Source organism: Larimichthys crocea, chromosome III (genome assembly GCF_000972845.2).
Source record: "Larimichthys crocea isolate SSNF chromosome III, L_crocea_2.0, whole genome shotgun sequence".
NCBI lineage: Eukaryota > Metazoa > Chordata > Actinopteri > Sciaenidae > Larimichthys > Larimichthys crocea.
Window position 1 is genome coordinate 20,918,263 of NC_040013.1, and position 16,703 is coordinate 20,934,965.

Genomic DNA, 16,703 nt, shown 5'->3' on the forward strand with positions numbered 1-16,703 from the left:
ACCCTCTTCTTCTTCACTTTGTGTGAGCGGTGCATCATCATCTTCTTCTTCACCGACTGCAGCCACAAGAAGAGCAGCGGTGGCAGCGCGCCTGCGCAGTGCATCCAGGGGCTCGGCGGCGTTCGGTGCTGAAGTGGGGCGGATGGCAGAAAAACAGCGGCGATGGACATAACACCGCGGGATTCCCGGTTACCATGTCGCTAAACGAGCATCGGGACGTCGCTTTTGCACACCTATCACCCTAGGACACTGACAGCCCGGCGGAAACGGGGTAAGATGCTGTTTTATGTGCGCCAATGCTCCACACGGGCTGGCTAGCTTTGACGTTAGCACGGCGCTAGCTGCTGCTGCTCAGCTGCCACCTCCTCCTCCTCCTCCTCCTCCTCCTCCTCCACCTCCTCCTAGTGGATCTCAGGGCTAAAGCTAGCAAGTAGAAAGTGGGTGGTGTTTGATTTGTGAAAAATGTCGGTGCGACAGCCAGCAGCGCTGTGCAGCCCTCTCTATCCCCCTCCACACCCCCCATCTCTCTCCTCTCTCTCTCCCCTCCTCCCTCGGAACCTGCAGCGGGGGCTCAATTGGAGCTCAGATGGTTCGGCCAGCTGCAGGAGAAACCATGCAACAACACAAAAAAAACAAAAACACCCAGCCCAGCAGCAGAGCTGGTGCACACAGAAGATCTGCACAGGCCTTCAGGCTGCTGCTGCTGCTGCTGCTGCTGCTGCATCCACCACAAACTACACAGACCCCCCCATCACTTTAAAGTTCATTGTGACACTGCACTTTATTTGTTTTTGCATGCACCGGTTTTAGGAGATGATCATGCATGAGTCAAAAGGGAGTCCAGGTGATGTTGCATGCAACTACAGACCTTCCTGATTCATCTCATTCAGCTTTTTTTTTTAGAGGCGTCTCGTGGAAAAAGTCAACATTTCTTAGGGTGGAGATCATTTTTAAAAGAATTGAAACTCTTAAATAATCTCTCAGTGGTTCAGTCTAAAGCTGCAACTTTATTACTGATTTACGAGCCGGTTTATTCTTGATCGATTGACATGTTGGTTTATTTCTATCAAATGTCAGCCATTAGTGGAATAATCAAGTATTCAAAATATACCAAATGTTTTCAGTTTTTAATGACATAAAGCAGAAAATCCCAATCAATAAATGAATTATTCCAGCTCTATAGCTCATGCGTAATCCAGACAGGCATCATTGATGGATGCTCTCTTTGCTCTTCAAAGCTTGTCGACACTTTTTTTTTTTTTTTTTAGGAAAAAGCAGTGTCGCTAAAAAAAAAAGTCACTCTGTGGCCATCTCGCTCCTGGGAACAGTTTGGTTAAAACTCTCACAAGTGCAACAAATCTTTTGCACACAGCTGTGCAAAATCATTCTTCATAGACTTTTAATGTACAAGGGACACTTTTGTTTTCAAACCAGTTTAAACTGGCATGAGCAGATATTGAAGCTTCTCTCACTAAGCGAATGTTGTTGTTTTTTTACAGTGGAGCAGCAGGCTGTGTCATATGGGACGGATGCAGGGTTCAACGTTAAATCTACTTTACCCAAGGATCAGTTTTGCGATTGCCTGACTTGCGGATCGAGCTGGCCAGAAGTCATGCGGTCTCAAACACCTCTGGTGGCGTATCAAGCCGTGCCGAGAGCTGACCACTGATAGTATAAAGAACAGACGGTGTATGTGTGACGTCACCCACAGGTTTCTGAAGCTCAAAATCTGTGGCCCTGCCTTTTCCGCCTCCCGGCTGATCTAGAAATCAGCAAAGATGCGGACCTGAGGCGGGCTTGAATGGTGCCTGGGTGCTCAGATAAGCCATCTGTAATGGCAACCCACCTGTCAGTCAAAGTGTCCACACTGTAAAGTCTGTGTAAAGTAAGAATTAATGTGTTGAAGAGCCAAATTTTAATTATTTAAAAAAATATCGGCAAGTTTATGAAATCAGGTGTCAGCAGTAGAAAGCCGCTGAAGACGCTGTAGCTACGGCCATTTGTCGGGAGCAGTCAAGCAGCAATTTTGAAGCGACTTAAACGTATCAGATGAGTTCAGTAAATGACATGACTAACTTTGAAATCATCTCCATCTCTCTGCTAGGGCTGCAGGGTGGCCTGAGCGTGTCATCGAGCCACCCTTTAGGACCGCCCACAAAATCCTGGACTGAAAACTGTTTTAACCTCTAACTCTTCCTTTCAATATATTTAAAGTATTTTACACAGACTTTAATATAGTTTGAGACTGCTATACTGTCAGTGGTCAACACTTTGTTTTTATTATTATTATCTGCAACAAGGCAAAAATACATGAAATGCAAGCAACGTATCACATCAACATAATAGGCTGCAAACCTCCTATAAATAAGAATCTTTAGTACGTCACTTTACTCTGCCTTTTGAGTTGCAATAGACTAGTGGTAGTTCACAACATAAAGAGTCTCCAAAGACAACATGTGAACTGTTTATGAGTAAGCGAGTTGTTGAAACAGTAATGACTATATGAAAACACGCAGCAACCGAGGAGGAGGCTCCTCAGCCTTCAGGGTCGTCGGGCAAATGGCTTCTGACTGTGAGAAAGTGTTGGGTTGAGGCACCGATGATGGGCTTAACTCCTTTCTCACAATGAGTGTTTAAACTAATATAATGAAGATGACAGCAGCGTCAATCTTTTGCTGCATTTGGTACATTTCCTGATGTGGTTAAGTTTATTTTAGTCTGACCACATCCTTTACCTTATCACACATACATCAAATAAGTTGCAGAGCAAAAAAGCCGACACAGTATAGCAACAAGTTAAAGTAAAAAAAAAAAAGGAAAAAGTTTTACATTTAGTTTAAGTTTAATTGGAGCCCATGGAAATGCTAACAAACTCAGACATATTCAGTTTTCAGTGGCATAGTAATACTGGAGTTACAAAGCATACAAAAACTACAATTATATTAAATAACTAGTCCGCAGGGTATCGTCAACTAATAACTAATAAATTCAGTTCAGAGGATACGTCATAACTTGTAATGATGCAACAACTGGATGTTGTAGACACACACTCACAAGCTGAAACGGTAAATCGAAGACTAATTATTTTGCCAGTCGACTACTTGATTAATCAGCTAATTGCCTCAGCCCTGAAACAGTGTAGCTATTAACGGTTTGTCTACTTGAGAGCAGTGACAAGCTTTTTCAGCTCCTAAGTGTCCCGTTCGGTACAGCGCAATAATAGTCAGACCCGACAGAAATGGTCATCTGGGATGTCTTACGACCACTGACGGTATAAAGAATGGACGTTGTATCCGTGACGTTTCTGAAGGGCTGTTTTGATGCTCAAAATCTGTGGCTCTCGCCACCACCATGTTGACAGTCCTGACGATATAACAATGGACAAAGATGTGGATCATTTAAAGCGAACCGAATGATGAATGAACTTTAAGCCTAATATAATTTGAACAGATGAGACTAAAACTATTTTTTGTACCAGGCTGTAAACATGTTTATTTCTGCTGTGAAGTTGGACATTTTAACATGGGGACTTATGGAGACTGACTTGTTCTGTGTCCAGCCTCAAGTGGACGTTTGAGGAAATGCCGTTTTTTTAGCACCTACGCATTGGCTTCACTTGTCCAATGACAGCACTGAGCTCTTACGCAACACAACACAACATGGCAAAGCAAAAGACAAGTGATGTTGATGGCGTTGCCCGCCTCGGGCGCCTTTTCTTTGTTTACGTTGTTGTTCCCTGTAGTCAGTCCTGAGCACCTTCCCAATGACATCACAAAGACCATGAAAGATCTGGAGAGAATTTATTTATTTATTATCGCCTAATCTGACACTTTTGACGACAAACAAATATATTGTGTCGTCTGAACCTGGCGCAACACAATGACTGTGTATCTATATATCAGCTGATGTATAGTTAATGGATGTGTTGGCCTCAAAAATCCAGTGCTGTTGGAGCTATAGATTATATGTGTGTACTGATGCAGTGTAAAAGCAGGTTGTGCCATTATGCACTTATGTCATTATGTAAGCAGCAGATACATTTCAGATGAGTTATTGCACCTTTGGTTGCTAAAATAATAATAGTTCTGGTTTTGCCTGGTTTTGTTTTTCAGATGCTGTACTTTCACTGCTCCCTGTACTCTCAAGTCCATAAATGACCCTTTCACTGAGATCCAAGGAGGCCTAGAAGGCGACGGCGAGCGAAACACAAAGGATAGAGTGAAATTAGGAAACAAGACCGGACAGGAAGTGTTTACGTTTCACCTCAGCTCTCGTGTCCATTTCTGTGTCCACGTCGGTCAGGGATGGTGAGACAAGTAAGCTCTCTTCCCTGTGGTGAAAAGAACGTCCTCGCCTTGCCCCGCATCTCCAGAAAGCCAAACAGACGCTCAGACAGTCCAACAGTCAGTCACTCCGTCAACCAGCCTGCTATCGTCCAGCAACCTGTTACCTCATGCCATGACTGCTCTGTCTGATCTGTTTTTAGGAACTCACTAATTCATGGTAAGTTTGACTTCTGTTCAGTATGATTGTGATGCTTTGTTGCTATTAGAAATATCCACAGGAGAATGAATGAGAGGGAAGGTAACACCATGCAGCTAAACCATCAAAGTAAAGATGTATCTGTTCATGGAAATATGAACAGGTCGAGGTTTTGGATGTTTATGTTTGTTTCTGCAGAGAGTATTTGTATCTCATTTACTCAATTTCCTGTTTAATATCACTTTGCTGCAAGTTGAAACATCTCTTTGGTACAGTACATCAAATGGTCTCTCCTCTAAGTAGCTGATTGAGATTAAAGCCTGTGTAAAGGCAATTCTGAGATTTCTTTCAAAACTCATTAAATATGTTGGAAAATTGTTGTTGAAAACACGTGAAAAGACTTTGAACGATGTATAACTGAAATATGGAGTTAGAGGTTAAAACAGTTCTCAATCCAGGGTTTTGTGGGCGGTCCTTAAAGGGTGGCTTGATGACATGCTGAAGCCACCCTGAGCATACCCCTGCACCCCTAGCAGAGAGATCGAGATTAATTCATCTCGCTTAGAGTGTTTCAAAGTTAGTTATGTCACTTTCTGAACTCATCTGACACGTTTCAGTCACTTCAAATGGCTACTTGACTGCTCCCACGAGTGGGCGTGGCTTCAGCATGTTCAGCAGACAGATAAGAAGATAATTTTTGGGGGCTTTTTATGCCTTTAATGATAGGACAGCTGAAGATAGACAGGAAGCAGGGGGCAGAGAGAGGGGGAGTGACACGCAGTAAATTAGCCGTCCAATGCGGGATTCGAACCGGGGCCAGCTGCAGCGAGGACTATAGCCTTCACACACGGGGCGGCCGCTTAACCCACTACGCTACCGACCGCCCCATACTGCTAATTTTTTAACAATTTTGACACATGATTTCATAAACCTGTCGATATTTTTAATCATTCAAATATGGCTGGGTCAGGTCACATATTTATTCTTACTTTACACAGTGCACTAAGTTCAGTAGGCTTGGTTTGACATACAGTGACTGATCAGCTCCTTCTTACATGGTGGGAGTAGCGGTCTGTTGCTGAAGGAGCTGTTTAAGGCCTCCGCAGTCTCATGCAGGAGGTGAGAGGAGTTGTTCATGATGGATGTCAGCTTTGCTAACTTCCTCCTCTCCCACACGTCTTCTTTGGAGTCTTGGGAGGGAAGTCCAAGGCAGAGCTGGACTTTTTGACCTCTTGATCAAACTGGTCAAAATCAAGTGACATTTCAGGTTCTTATAGCTATGCTGAACCTTTTTTTTCCCCAATTCAGATTATTATTTGGTGAAAAAAGTGTAGACCTTTATCAGTACCAAAAAAGCCTTATAACATGTTTAATTATTATCACATCTGACAGTATTGCTAGTACCACATAGCTGAATTGTGCTACGCCATGACGCTAAACAGTATGATGATGATTAGCCTGTTTTGTAGTTAATATTTGACGCTTAAGTTATGGCTCATCCGTAGCCGAATAACCTGATAGTGAATAAAGGTGGAAGCTTCAAAGTAAAGTTGTTTTTTGGAGATGGTGACATCACTTCCTATATTTCGCTAGTTTAGATGTTTGCACCCTAAATTAATTTTAAATTAATAAAATGTAGTAAGATGGAATCATCCGATCTTGCAGCTCTCCTATTTCGTCATCTCTCTTTCGTTTTTTCTTCTCCCCCCCTCTCATCTCTGTGTATTTGTATTTCCACTCCGTATTTGCATTTCCTGTCAATGCAGCCTCCTTCTCCATGTTTAGAACAAAGCTGTACCCTCGCCGTCGTTTGCATCTAGCAGCCTGTTTTTCCACGGACTCTGCCTGGTATCTGAATAACTGATGGCCACTCCACTGGCCAGGCGACGACATTTGCATATCAGGCAGGTCGTCTGAGCCTTACCTGCCATGTATCATCATCATCATTGTGATAGCTGTGTACGCAGAAGTAGAGGAAACGCTCCTCTGTTGGTGCACAGTTATTTTTATTTGGATTTTTTTTCAAGTGTTTAATGAGGAGTTTAATTTGAACCATGACTCTAGAGGTAAGAGTTCGGTTTCATTTATTGTACTTTTGATTCCTAGACACCAAGACTGCAATTAATTACTGCATTTTTTTTGGTTTTCTCACCACGTCTCTCTGTGAAATTGAGCTTAAATGCCTCCAAATTGTCATTATTATCTCCTTGAAGAAGTACTTGTGACATGGCACCCTCTTCTTAGCTCATGTTCGTAGTGTTTCCTTGTGTAGAGGCTGCGAGAGAGCTGTTCGAGTTTAAGCTTATTGCACAATGGGTTGAGGGTTTCCCCGGCTTATTTAGTTCACTAGAAGCCCGCCAAGTGTTATTATCATCCCTTTTGGAGGAAGATGAAAAGTAGCATTACCAAACTATACTGTACAGGCATTAGACTGAGCTCTTAGAAAGTGTTTTTTTTTTCTATTGAGAGTAACCTAAAGGGTTGAAAAGCGCCGTCGGGGCTGTTAAGTGGCTCTTCACACCTCTTTTACCTGCAAGGCCGAAGCCACTGGCATATTCACCTTCAAAGCCTTTCTAAAGGTCAGGATTGCCCACCGCGACTTTAAGGGACAATGTAGATGTTGTGCGCACACTTTCATGACTCGAGGCTGATAAAATCAAGCTTACACGTACTGATGCAGAGAAACTTGGCTTGTGAAAGTCTCATTTAACTTTTTCAAAGTGAAAGTTTTGTTTGTTTGTTAAGGAGTAGCTGAGTGAGTTTCTTTCTTTATCTTTTCTGAGCCTTGCCATCAATAACATTATAAAACCTTTTGTTCTTAACCACCTCCACTCCAAAAAATTTACAAAGATGTGCTCAAAGTGAATGTGTTTTAATCAGGGACATTTCTTTGGTAGTGAATAGTTCCAATGAAAAATGGTAACAGTTTAAGAGGTGGGTTGCTGTGGGCATGTCTATATGTGCTGAATGTAACCCCTGTGAAACAATCAGGCAATAACGTTTTATTTCTGTGATTAATGACCGCTTTGTGTCATCGGACGCAAATCAGATTAAACTTCTTAGTGTCATTTTGCGGCCTAAATTGCGAGTCGGACTCAGATTTAGATGTCAGAACACACACACAGGTAGATTATCAGAGTTTAGTTTGTGAATCCACCTGGATAGTCTCTGCTTCAGAAACATTTCAGGCTGTCTGTGGAGGTTTGAAGGATCTGAGTGTCTGATGAGTGACGTGGGGCTCCGTTTTCCCAAAAGTTGAATCTGGCTCAACTTTTTTCATCCGGACACCGGTGACGTTTTTTGCGGCAATGAATTGAAAAACACCGCCGGCGTCTGGTTTGCCTGTCCCTGTCTGAACACCGCTTTTAGACTGTCAGTGATTATGACTGGTGGCTCGGGCTTGAGGGATGCTCATAGTCCCCAGAGGATTGTCATGAAATCTGGTGCAGTTCTCCTCAGGAAGAACTGTAATCACTGGAGTGATTTCCTTAACTTTTAATTATCATCTAATGTTACTGCTGTTATGATGATATAATGACATTCCCATCAGGCTTAGCTGTACTTAACTTGCAACTGTTAACCGTGCTAAATTAAGGTGGTGGACATAGTGTGGCATTGTCATGACATGTTTTCCATAATTGAAGGAACAGGAGCATCAAAACGTCAACAGAAACCACAAAACAGTGTATCTGTTATATTATTTAAAGTCCACCAGACAACAGCAGTACATCCAGTGTGACCACAGGGCGACTACATAAAAGAGGCTCCGCATTATTGAAGTGTGTCCCTGTTTAAAGTCGTCCAAAAGATGCTGCACGCGCTGAGGCCGGACAGAAGATACAGAAACAGCGGCGTGATTTAAAATAAGGGTTGTTGCACACGTGTGTTTGTCTGTGTGTTGTGTAGAACCGCTTCTCTTGTCTGTGTCTGCACCCATTGAAATGTGTAGTGTCTGTCAAAGCCAAGTGAAAGACTTGGCTTAATGCCAGAAACCCTCGTACCGTACAAGGAAGGGAATCCTCTCTGTCCTGCTTGAGTGCGCTCTCTCTCTCTCTCTCTCTCTCGCTTCATCACACATTTACTCACTCGCTCACACAGTTCCTTTTTATTTATTTATTTTCAGCCTAATAAGATATATTGCTTGCGAGCCATAAGTAAAACCAAATATGGGGGCCAAATATGAAACTGCGCTCTCTGTTGTATCATTTATTTAACTGTGTGTGTGTGTGTGTGTGTGTGTGTGTCTTTTCCATCGTGCAGCCCCGGAGTGTGAGTGGAGTGGAGATGAGAAAAAGGCAGGCGGCACACATCGAGGCCCCACCCCAGGCCCCTGGACAGCCCCGACCCAACACCTGCTGCCTCTGCTGGTGCGGCTGCTGCAAGTGTCTCTGGTAAGAAAATACTGGTCTACTGCTCGGACTGTGTGGTTTTCAGGTAGACTGTGGCTGCAGGATACGAATACTGTACTTCCATCCATGCATTTTCTTAGCCGGGGTCGGGTTGCTTAGCAGCTCTCCCAAGAGATCCTGAGGTGTTCCTAGGCTTGATGGGCTATGTAGTCCTTTCAGCGGGTTCTGGGTCCAAACACCTCCAAAGGGAGGCGGCCACAGGGCACCTTAATCATCTTTCTGGCATGTTTCGTTGTGAGGGAGCAGCAGCTCTACTCCGAGCTCCCGCCGGATGTCCGAGCTCCTCGACCTATCTCTAACATTTTTCCTGGCAGCCCGGAAGAGGAAGCTCATTTCGGCCACTTGTATCTCGTTCTTTCAGTCACTACCCAAAGCTCATGATCATAGGTGAGGGTTGGAACATAGATGGACCACAACGGTCCACAGTACTGCCGACGCTGCACCAACCCTGCCGGTCCATCTCATGCACAATTTTCCCATCACTCGTGTCCTCAGACCTAAAGTACCTAAATAACTAATACCTAAGGCTATAATAAGTTTTTTTTTAAAACGGGTCTCATTCATCCCCTCAGCTTTAAAGAGCTTCATAGACACTATCAGCTCAATTTTTCTGTTTTTATCTCCTGTCATGGCTCTCACATCATCATTTTCACTCTCGGCAGGCAGCTGTTTTCAGAGAAAAACCTCTCACTGTACAGCGTTCAGCTTATTGTTTTGGTTTCACAGCAACACGTTACTGTTTTGGCTCACTTACCACACTCGATAATGTTATTTCCAGCCACAGTGGGCACCGGTTTTGAACACAAAGCACTTATAAAACCACAAGCACACGACCCGTTCGCCACAAAATGACAGAAAGTTCGCAACTAGCTGGTGAACATAGAGGAGCAATTAGCAGCTAGACCAGAAAAAATGAGTTAACATTGGACGTATCAATCACTCGTATATAAAGAAGATGATGCTCAGAGTTAATATTCCATCACATGGAGCGTGAAGCTGTAATCAGCCACAGTTTCATATGAATTAATATGATACAAGTATAATAACCACCTCATGAAGAGCTTTCCTGAAGCAAGGGCTCGCAGGCTGCAGCAGCTATGTGGCATGACTTCAGCGTGTTTTTTTTTTAGCAGCCAGTAAGTTTGTTTAATTGGACAAGAATTTACAACACTGTTTGTGACGCACTGGTCTGACGGGGGATGCTTAGAGGCAGCATAAATGTAAGTCATCCAGCCAAAACTCTGAATTAGACACATTTAATCACAAGATGATAGAAAAAGATTCACACAGTGTAAACATTGAGTCATCGGACAGTTATTAGACAAATGATTTCTTTGTTTCGTATCCTGTTACTCTACAACTAACAGTTGGCCCTGCCCTTAATCCTGCTGCCTAAGCTGTGTTGTTACACCGACTTTAAGTTCATCTGTAAGTACAGGCTCTGGGAGCCAGTAAACTTTTCTACCTACAGTATGTTTCTGCGGTTATGGAGTCACGTCAGTTTTATTTATAGAAGCTAAAACCACAAATTTGCCTCACAGCACTTCCTCTTTCTTTGATCTTGTCTCGAAATGACATAGAAATGTCGACCACATGCATCACTGACGTTTCTTTGGCTGTTGAAAGTTTTTCATAGTTGTTGTTTTCGTGTGCTGGTCGGGGATCTCTTTCGCTGTATATCAACAATACTGACATTCACAAGGCCTGTGACATTCAATTCAAAGGAGCAGCTTTACGAGGAGTGAATGGAAAATTATGCAAAAATAATTTTAATCAAACGCATTTTATAAGATGTAATACATTTGCTTAGCTTTCCATGAAAGGAAAATGTCACCTTTTCACGCTAATGTTATATTACTGTAACTACAGTTTAGTGCATGAATATTAGGATTAGGAAACTAAGTTGTAATTCAGATCTTAAAGAGCAGACTTTAAGTTCTGAAGGAACATTTGAAAAACTTGCTTGTGTCAGCTGACCGTGCTCGTCATGTTAAGCCTTTCTCCAGAGATTCGATTGATCATTCACCTTTTGGTATCTTGTAAATATTCTTAAGGGTCCTTCTGGTTAGATGCTTCACGTCTTTGTGTCTGTACTTGCACTCTGTGCAATGATGGTAACTTTTAATCTAATGTACACAATGCTGCACAAACATAAGAGTAAAAATATGTTTTAGTTTTACAGCGAAATCACTAGAAACTCCAGGACAGTGACTTCCCGGAGTCTCTCCGGGGTTTCTTAATACACAACTCCTAAAAACAACAAACTTTTTGTGGTTCCAGCTTCTCAAAATATAAATATTAAAGGGAGAAAAGAGTGTCAGCGTCCTAACACTTAGAGATTTCGCCGTAGGTCAGAAACAGACTTGCCCCTGAGCAAGGCACCAAATCCAGTAACTGCTGCGTGGCTCCTACAGCCGCCTCACTGTTGCTGCACTCTCTCCGGGAGGAGAGGAGTGAATGAAACATTGTTTTCCGGCAGTGAATGGTGAATGTGCTGCTTCTTTCACACCACTTCATCTCAAGTGGTGGCAGCTTGTGGACTGGGCCCCGTTGTGAGCGCTCTGTGAGTTTGCTGGGGGTTTTTTTTTTTCTCCCTCCCAATCAAACGCTGGAGTCAGATCTCCAGAATGAGCCTGGAAAATTGTCTTCAATCCCCCCCCGTGTGTTTATTTATTTTAGCGTTAAGGTCAGGATGGATAATTCACCTTTTCAGTACAAGTTTGTGCTGATTCATGCAAATCACTGAGCGCTCCCTGTGTCACTTCTCTGCCAAGTCAAGCGTGACGTTTTAGGGACCGTCTGAATTTGTTAATCGGCCACAAACGTACCGTTTGATTTAGTTTTTTTCTATCTGTCCCTTTTTTTTCCTCTTTTCTCTCTTTTTTTTTTCTTCTATCCCCTCCTCACCCGCCCTCACCCAAGGCCCTTATCTAGTTGGGGTGCGTTCTATTTCCATCCACACATCACATGCAAAACAGCTGTGAAGAACAGCCTGTATATTTAGCTGTATTGTGAGGGCGCCGGGGGGCCGTGGCTAGCTTAGCCCATTACTGCCGCACAATGGGGACTTTGACAAGAGACAGCAAGAGGAAGGAAAGATCCTCCATGGTGGGGACAAAAATAGACAGCTGAGTGTGTGTTGCATTGTGGACTGAGCTACGATAGACAGAGAGGCTACCCTGTGTGTGTGTGTGTGTGTGTGTGTGTGTCGAGTGTTTTCATAAAGGCTCTAACTGAGGCTTTATTGTTTTGCAGACTTTGAATATATGGCACCCCTGACTGTATATTATTTTCATCGGTTGCAGCTCGCTGATGTTTCCAAGCGCAATTAATAGCTGATAAAAAGTTGAGCCGGGTAGATCTGCGTCTAACAAGCGCGTCCGTTAATGATTTTATCTGGCCGTCATCGTTTGCATATGGCGGCGATATAATTTCGTCTTTCTAGTACTCAGAGATGTATAAAGTACTGGAGTAAAGGAGTGGAGTACAAGTACAAGTGCTATATTAAAAAACTGACTTGAGTAGAAGTTGAAGTGTTCGTTAAACACCATACTTTAGTAAAAGTACTAAAGTATTCAAAATGTTTTGTACTTAAGTATTGCAAGTAGAAGTATGTAAAAAAATTGCTACTCAAGTACTGAAAGTAAAAGTACAAGTAAAAGTACAAGTACTGTTGTTTATATTATTTCAAATATTTATTAAGGCACAACTTCAGTTACAGTGTTACAATGTTCATGGTAGAGTTCTGTGATTTCCCATGGTCTGTGAATGCGTCTGAATGAATGCGAGAGCGAGGGGGCGGGGGAGCAGGTGAGAGAGCGCACCTGGGTGTCAGGTGTATGACGTACGGCGCACGAGCGAGGTTGATGTGAGACCGGGACTGTTCTGTTGGTTTTTTGGCGTGGTTACGGCCGACAGTCACCGAGTCCTGGAACCAAACCGTTCAGCAATAAATGCAGTTTGTTGAATATCGCCTCGTCATTCATCACGTGTCCGGCTGGACGCTACAATAGTAACGAGTAACGATTCAGCACATGAAAAATGTATCGGAGTAAAAGTATTAAATTCATCAAAAATATGTAGTGCAGTAAAAGTAGAAGTTGGGGAAAAAAATAATACTCCAAAAAAGTACAGATACTGCATTTTAGTACTTAAGTACAGTACTTAAGTAGTTCCACTTCGTTACTATACATCTCTGCTAGTACTGCACATGTCCATGAAGTCGTGGGACTTGGAAGTGAAATAGAATGGACAAAATTGAAGCAGAAGGAGCCCAGATATCCTCGTTTTTAAGTCTTTAACTTCAAAAACATTGTATCGTACGCCTCCTATAATGCAACTTTTCTCAGCTTGGAAAAAAGCTCCTCCAGAGCCACAGAAGACATCATACAATGAAGAGTAGGCTTCATGTGTCAAATCAAGCGGATTAAACCAAAGAGTGCTTTCACCTTTTTAAGTAGTTTCATTATCAGGAGCCTCAAGGCTTTAAGATTGAAATTATTCAAGTATATTGCATTTAAAAAAAAAAAAGAAGAAAGTAGTTATAATGATTCAAATCTTTAATACAAGAAACATGTCAGAGACCAAGACCAGCCAGCATTACTAACACAGAGGATATGCATGTAAATGGACATTAATAGGGGATAATATGCAACGTCTCTTTGTTCTCTTCTCTTACATAATTTCTCTCGTTGTATCTGCTGATGCTGAGTCCTGATCCTGTATTTATATCTCGTGTCTGACTCTTCTGTATCGTGCAGCTGCACAGTGCAAATTTAGCTTAATGTACAAAACTGAACAACTCAAAACACAAAACGCAGCTTTCTTTTAACGGTTTGCAGTGTTTTGTTTGTGCAAACGTAACAATTTCTCGTCTCTAAAACAGGAACGAAGACAGGATGGAGAGGGGCGACCGACAGACCTGCACCAAGATGGACAGTATTGAAACTGCGGAAGAACAGTAAGTCGAGTCATCTTCCCTCCAGTCTTTTATCTTTGTGTCGGTGTGATAATGTGTTTCTCTTTCACACACATGTCTTTATTTTCTTCTTCCTTTTTTTTGTAGTCACCCCAGTCTAGAGGAGGTGCTGTCGTGGTCACGGAGCTTTGAGATGATGCTGCGCTCGTTGGAGGGCCGGGAGGTCTTCCGGGAGTTCCTGCGCTCAGAGTACAGCGAGGACAACCTGCTTTTCTGGTTGGCCTGTGAAGAGCTGAAAAAGGAGACCAATCCTACAGTGGTGGAGGAGAAGTCCAGGATCATATACGAAGACTACGTGTCCATATTATCACCCAAAGAGGTAATTAATAATAATAATAAGTGAGCCGCGACAGAAACTAAAGATTGCTTGTGAAATAAAAGAAAACAGCCAAAACAGTGATCTGACAGGTTATTGTTTAACACATCTTCTGATGTTTAATACCATAATAAAGCCAACAGGTGCTCTACAAACCATTTATGAATCTTAATTTGTTTACCGTCCCCCAGGTGAGCCTGGACTCGCGGGTCAGAGAAGGAATAAACCAGACCCTGACCGAGCCCAGCAACCTGATGTACGAGGAGGCCCAGTTCCAGATCTACACCCTGATGCACCGCGACTCCTTCCCCCGTTTCCTCAACTCCACCGTTTACAGAGACCTCCTGGCCAACAGGAGGCGCACCTGCCTCGACACCTAGACCCCCGTCCACCCTCCCTCATCGCCATCGTACGCCAACGAGACTACTACTTAAACTTCAAATACTACTATGGTGCCAGAAGTCGGGTTTGGAAAAATCTCTCCCTCTTTTTTGATTGAAAAGACTGAATGACATCCAAGATAGCTGGTTGTTTTTCTTTTTCCTTTTTTTTTTAATTTATATTTTTTAAGCAATTTATATCCAGTTCTCCACTGGAGCCAGGTCAGCCTTTGCTGGTTGGTTATTGGTCAGTTTAAGACCATTAATGCTGGCCAGTGATTGTTTTGCTAGCAATTTGTGCTGTATGTTAACGGTTGACTGGCCAACCCACGTGTCAGCTATTGGTTGAAGTGGCCGACCTGATGGTCGGCTGTTGGTTAACTGTGGACAAGGACTCCTCAGGCGGTGGGGACAGAAAACAGAGAGAGAGAGACAAAAAGGACAAGCCAACTGTTCCTGTACTGTAATATTTAGACCTCATGCTTTCCACCATCACTTTAATATCCTCTAACTTTACTCATTCGTATATATTTTTATTTTGCTAATTCCGTCCCATTCCTCAGATGTGTCTTTACTGTCCAAACATGACACCTAGTCGTTGGTTGGTGGGAGTTGGGGCGTCTCTGCCCATTAAACCAGTAGAAGCACTGGCTCTGCATGTAACTCTCTCTCTTTCTCTACAGTAGCTTGACGATGTAAGCCACGGACTGCAACCGTTTTTTTGAATATTGAGATGTATTAAGACGGGGGGTGAGGTGACCTGCCTCTCTGTCTGGCTGTCTTTGATCAGTGAAGGGAAAAAAAAAAAGTACACTTCTGCCAATTAAAAGGCTTACTGCAGTTTTTTTATTGAGGAGATTTGATGGCTTCTGCAGCAGCAGCACCTACCCATCCATCCACCTGTCCATCCATCCATCCGTCCGTCCATCCAAGCACTTTCCTTCTTTAGGATTCTTTAACTGGGAGAAGTAAGGGCTAGAATTGTGGTTGGGCAGCTACATGTACTATTATTATTACTTATGAACTTTAAAAAATCTCTCCACTGAGAAAATCACAATGCCTTTTTACGTGTAAAGAAAAGGCAGCACAAGCGCTGCTGGAGTTTTTTCTGGAAAAGCAACCACAGTTTGTCCAACGATCCCTACCTCCCATCCTTTATTTCCCCTCCTCCTTCCTCCTCGTTCTCTTCCCTCCAAACTCAGACCATCACAAGCCTGACAAGCACAGGTACCCAAATGTGGGGAGGGGGGCGGAAACGCCACTGGAGAAACTAAAAAAAAAAACCCACATCGACTCCAAATAGTCATCAACATTTCGTTGAAAAAGACAAAAAAAGAAGGGTTTACCTTCTAGTGTTTGAACAACGAATCGAGCATTACGGAAAGCTGGTCCTGCTCGGAGAACGTAGAGCAGACGCAGCAGGCACTGATTTAACTGATTGATTGACGGGGTTATTGAGCCCTGGCCTTTTTGTCTGTAAGGCTTTAGCTTTAGATGCTGTAGGTAACATGAAGTTGGACGTCCAATATCACACTGCAGATGTCAAAAAAACAAAAACAACAACGCTGTGAAGAGATATTAGATGTGACTAGAGTCTCGGCCATTCCGGTACACGTCTGTTTGTCCAGCACACGAAGCGGGGGAGAGTGAACGGTAGTCCTTCAGTTAGCTACTGCCCCATTCAACACACTCGTTTTTTTGTTTTCTAGTGAAGAGGGTTAGCGTCACGCCTTGTTGAGTCTAACGAGGCTTCAGCATGCTGTAGGCAAGGCCATGCTAATCCTCCAACCCTCCCCACTGCCAGCCCCTCGCGCACTCTGGTTTGTTTCTTCTAATCGGACTTTGACAGCATGCGATGATAATGGCTATGTGTGTGTGCGTGTATGGTACAGTTACACACTTAAAGAAACAGTTTAAAAAAAATATATATATAATATTAAAAAAAAACTTAATGGGGTGGGAGGGTCTTGCCAAATGTCCCACTAACATTTTTAGTATATAAAAGGACATTTTTTTTTTTTTAATGATGTGAACATTTGAACATGAACTTTGTTTCCGGCCTGTGGATGTGCAGTAGAAAGTGCATGAGTGCAGTATATGCTTTTTTTTTTTTTTTGTTATTATTATTATTATTAATA

At 43.0% G+C, this 16,703-nt stretch overlaps 1 protein-coding gene across 2 annotated transcripts; it reads left to right on the top strand.

Moving 5' to 3' along the window:
* The first annotated feature begins 21 nt into the window (after positions 1–21).
* rgs17 (regulator of G protein signaling 17) lies at positions 22–14,828 on the top strand. 2 transcript variants are annotated; one of them, XM_027277763.1, is made up of 6 exons: positions 22–271; positions 4,113–4,503; positions 8,743–8,873; positions 13,777–13,851; positions 13,954–14,188; positions 14,377–14,828. In XM_027277763.1, the coding sequence occupies exons 2-6, from the start codon at positions 4,501–4,503 to the stop codon at positions 14,563–14,565; spliced, it is 633 nt and encodes a 210-aa protein (XP_027133564.1). In that variant the 5' UTR covers positions 22–271; positions 4,113–4,500; the 3' UTR covers positions 14,566–14,828. The 2 variants fall into 2 exon arrangements, with proteins under 2 accessions (XP_027133564.1, XP_010744351.2); XM_010746049.3 differs by having other exon boundaries at positions 24–271; positions 13,957–14,188.
* Positions 14,829–16,703: the final 1,875 nt, after the last annotated feature.

What these genes read in the sequence shown, in the direction of transcription:
- rgs17 (XM_027277763.1), top strand. An exon ending in GGCTGCTGCAAGTGTCTCTG is followed by an intron (nt 8,874 to 13,776) that starts GTAAGAAAATAC and finishes TCTCTAAAACAG; the next exon opens with GAACGAAGACAGGATGGAGA. An exon ending in CCATATTATCACCCAAAGAG is followed by an intron (nt 14,189 to 14,376) that starts GTAATTAATAAT and finishes ACCGTCCCCCAG; the next exon opens with GTGAGCCTGGACTCGCGGGT.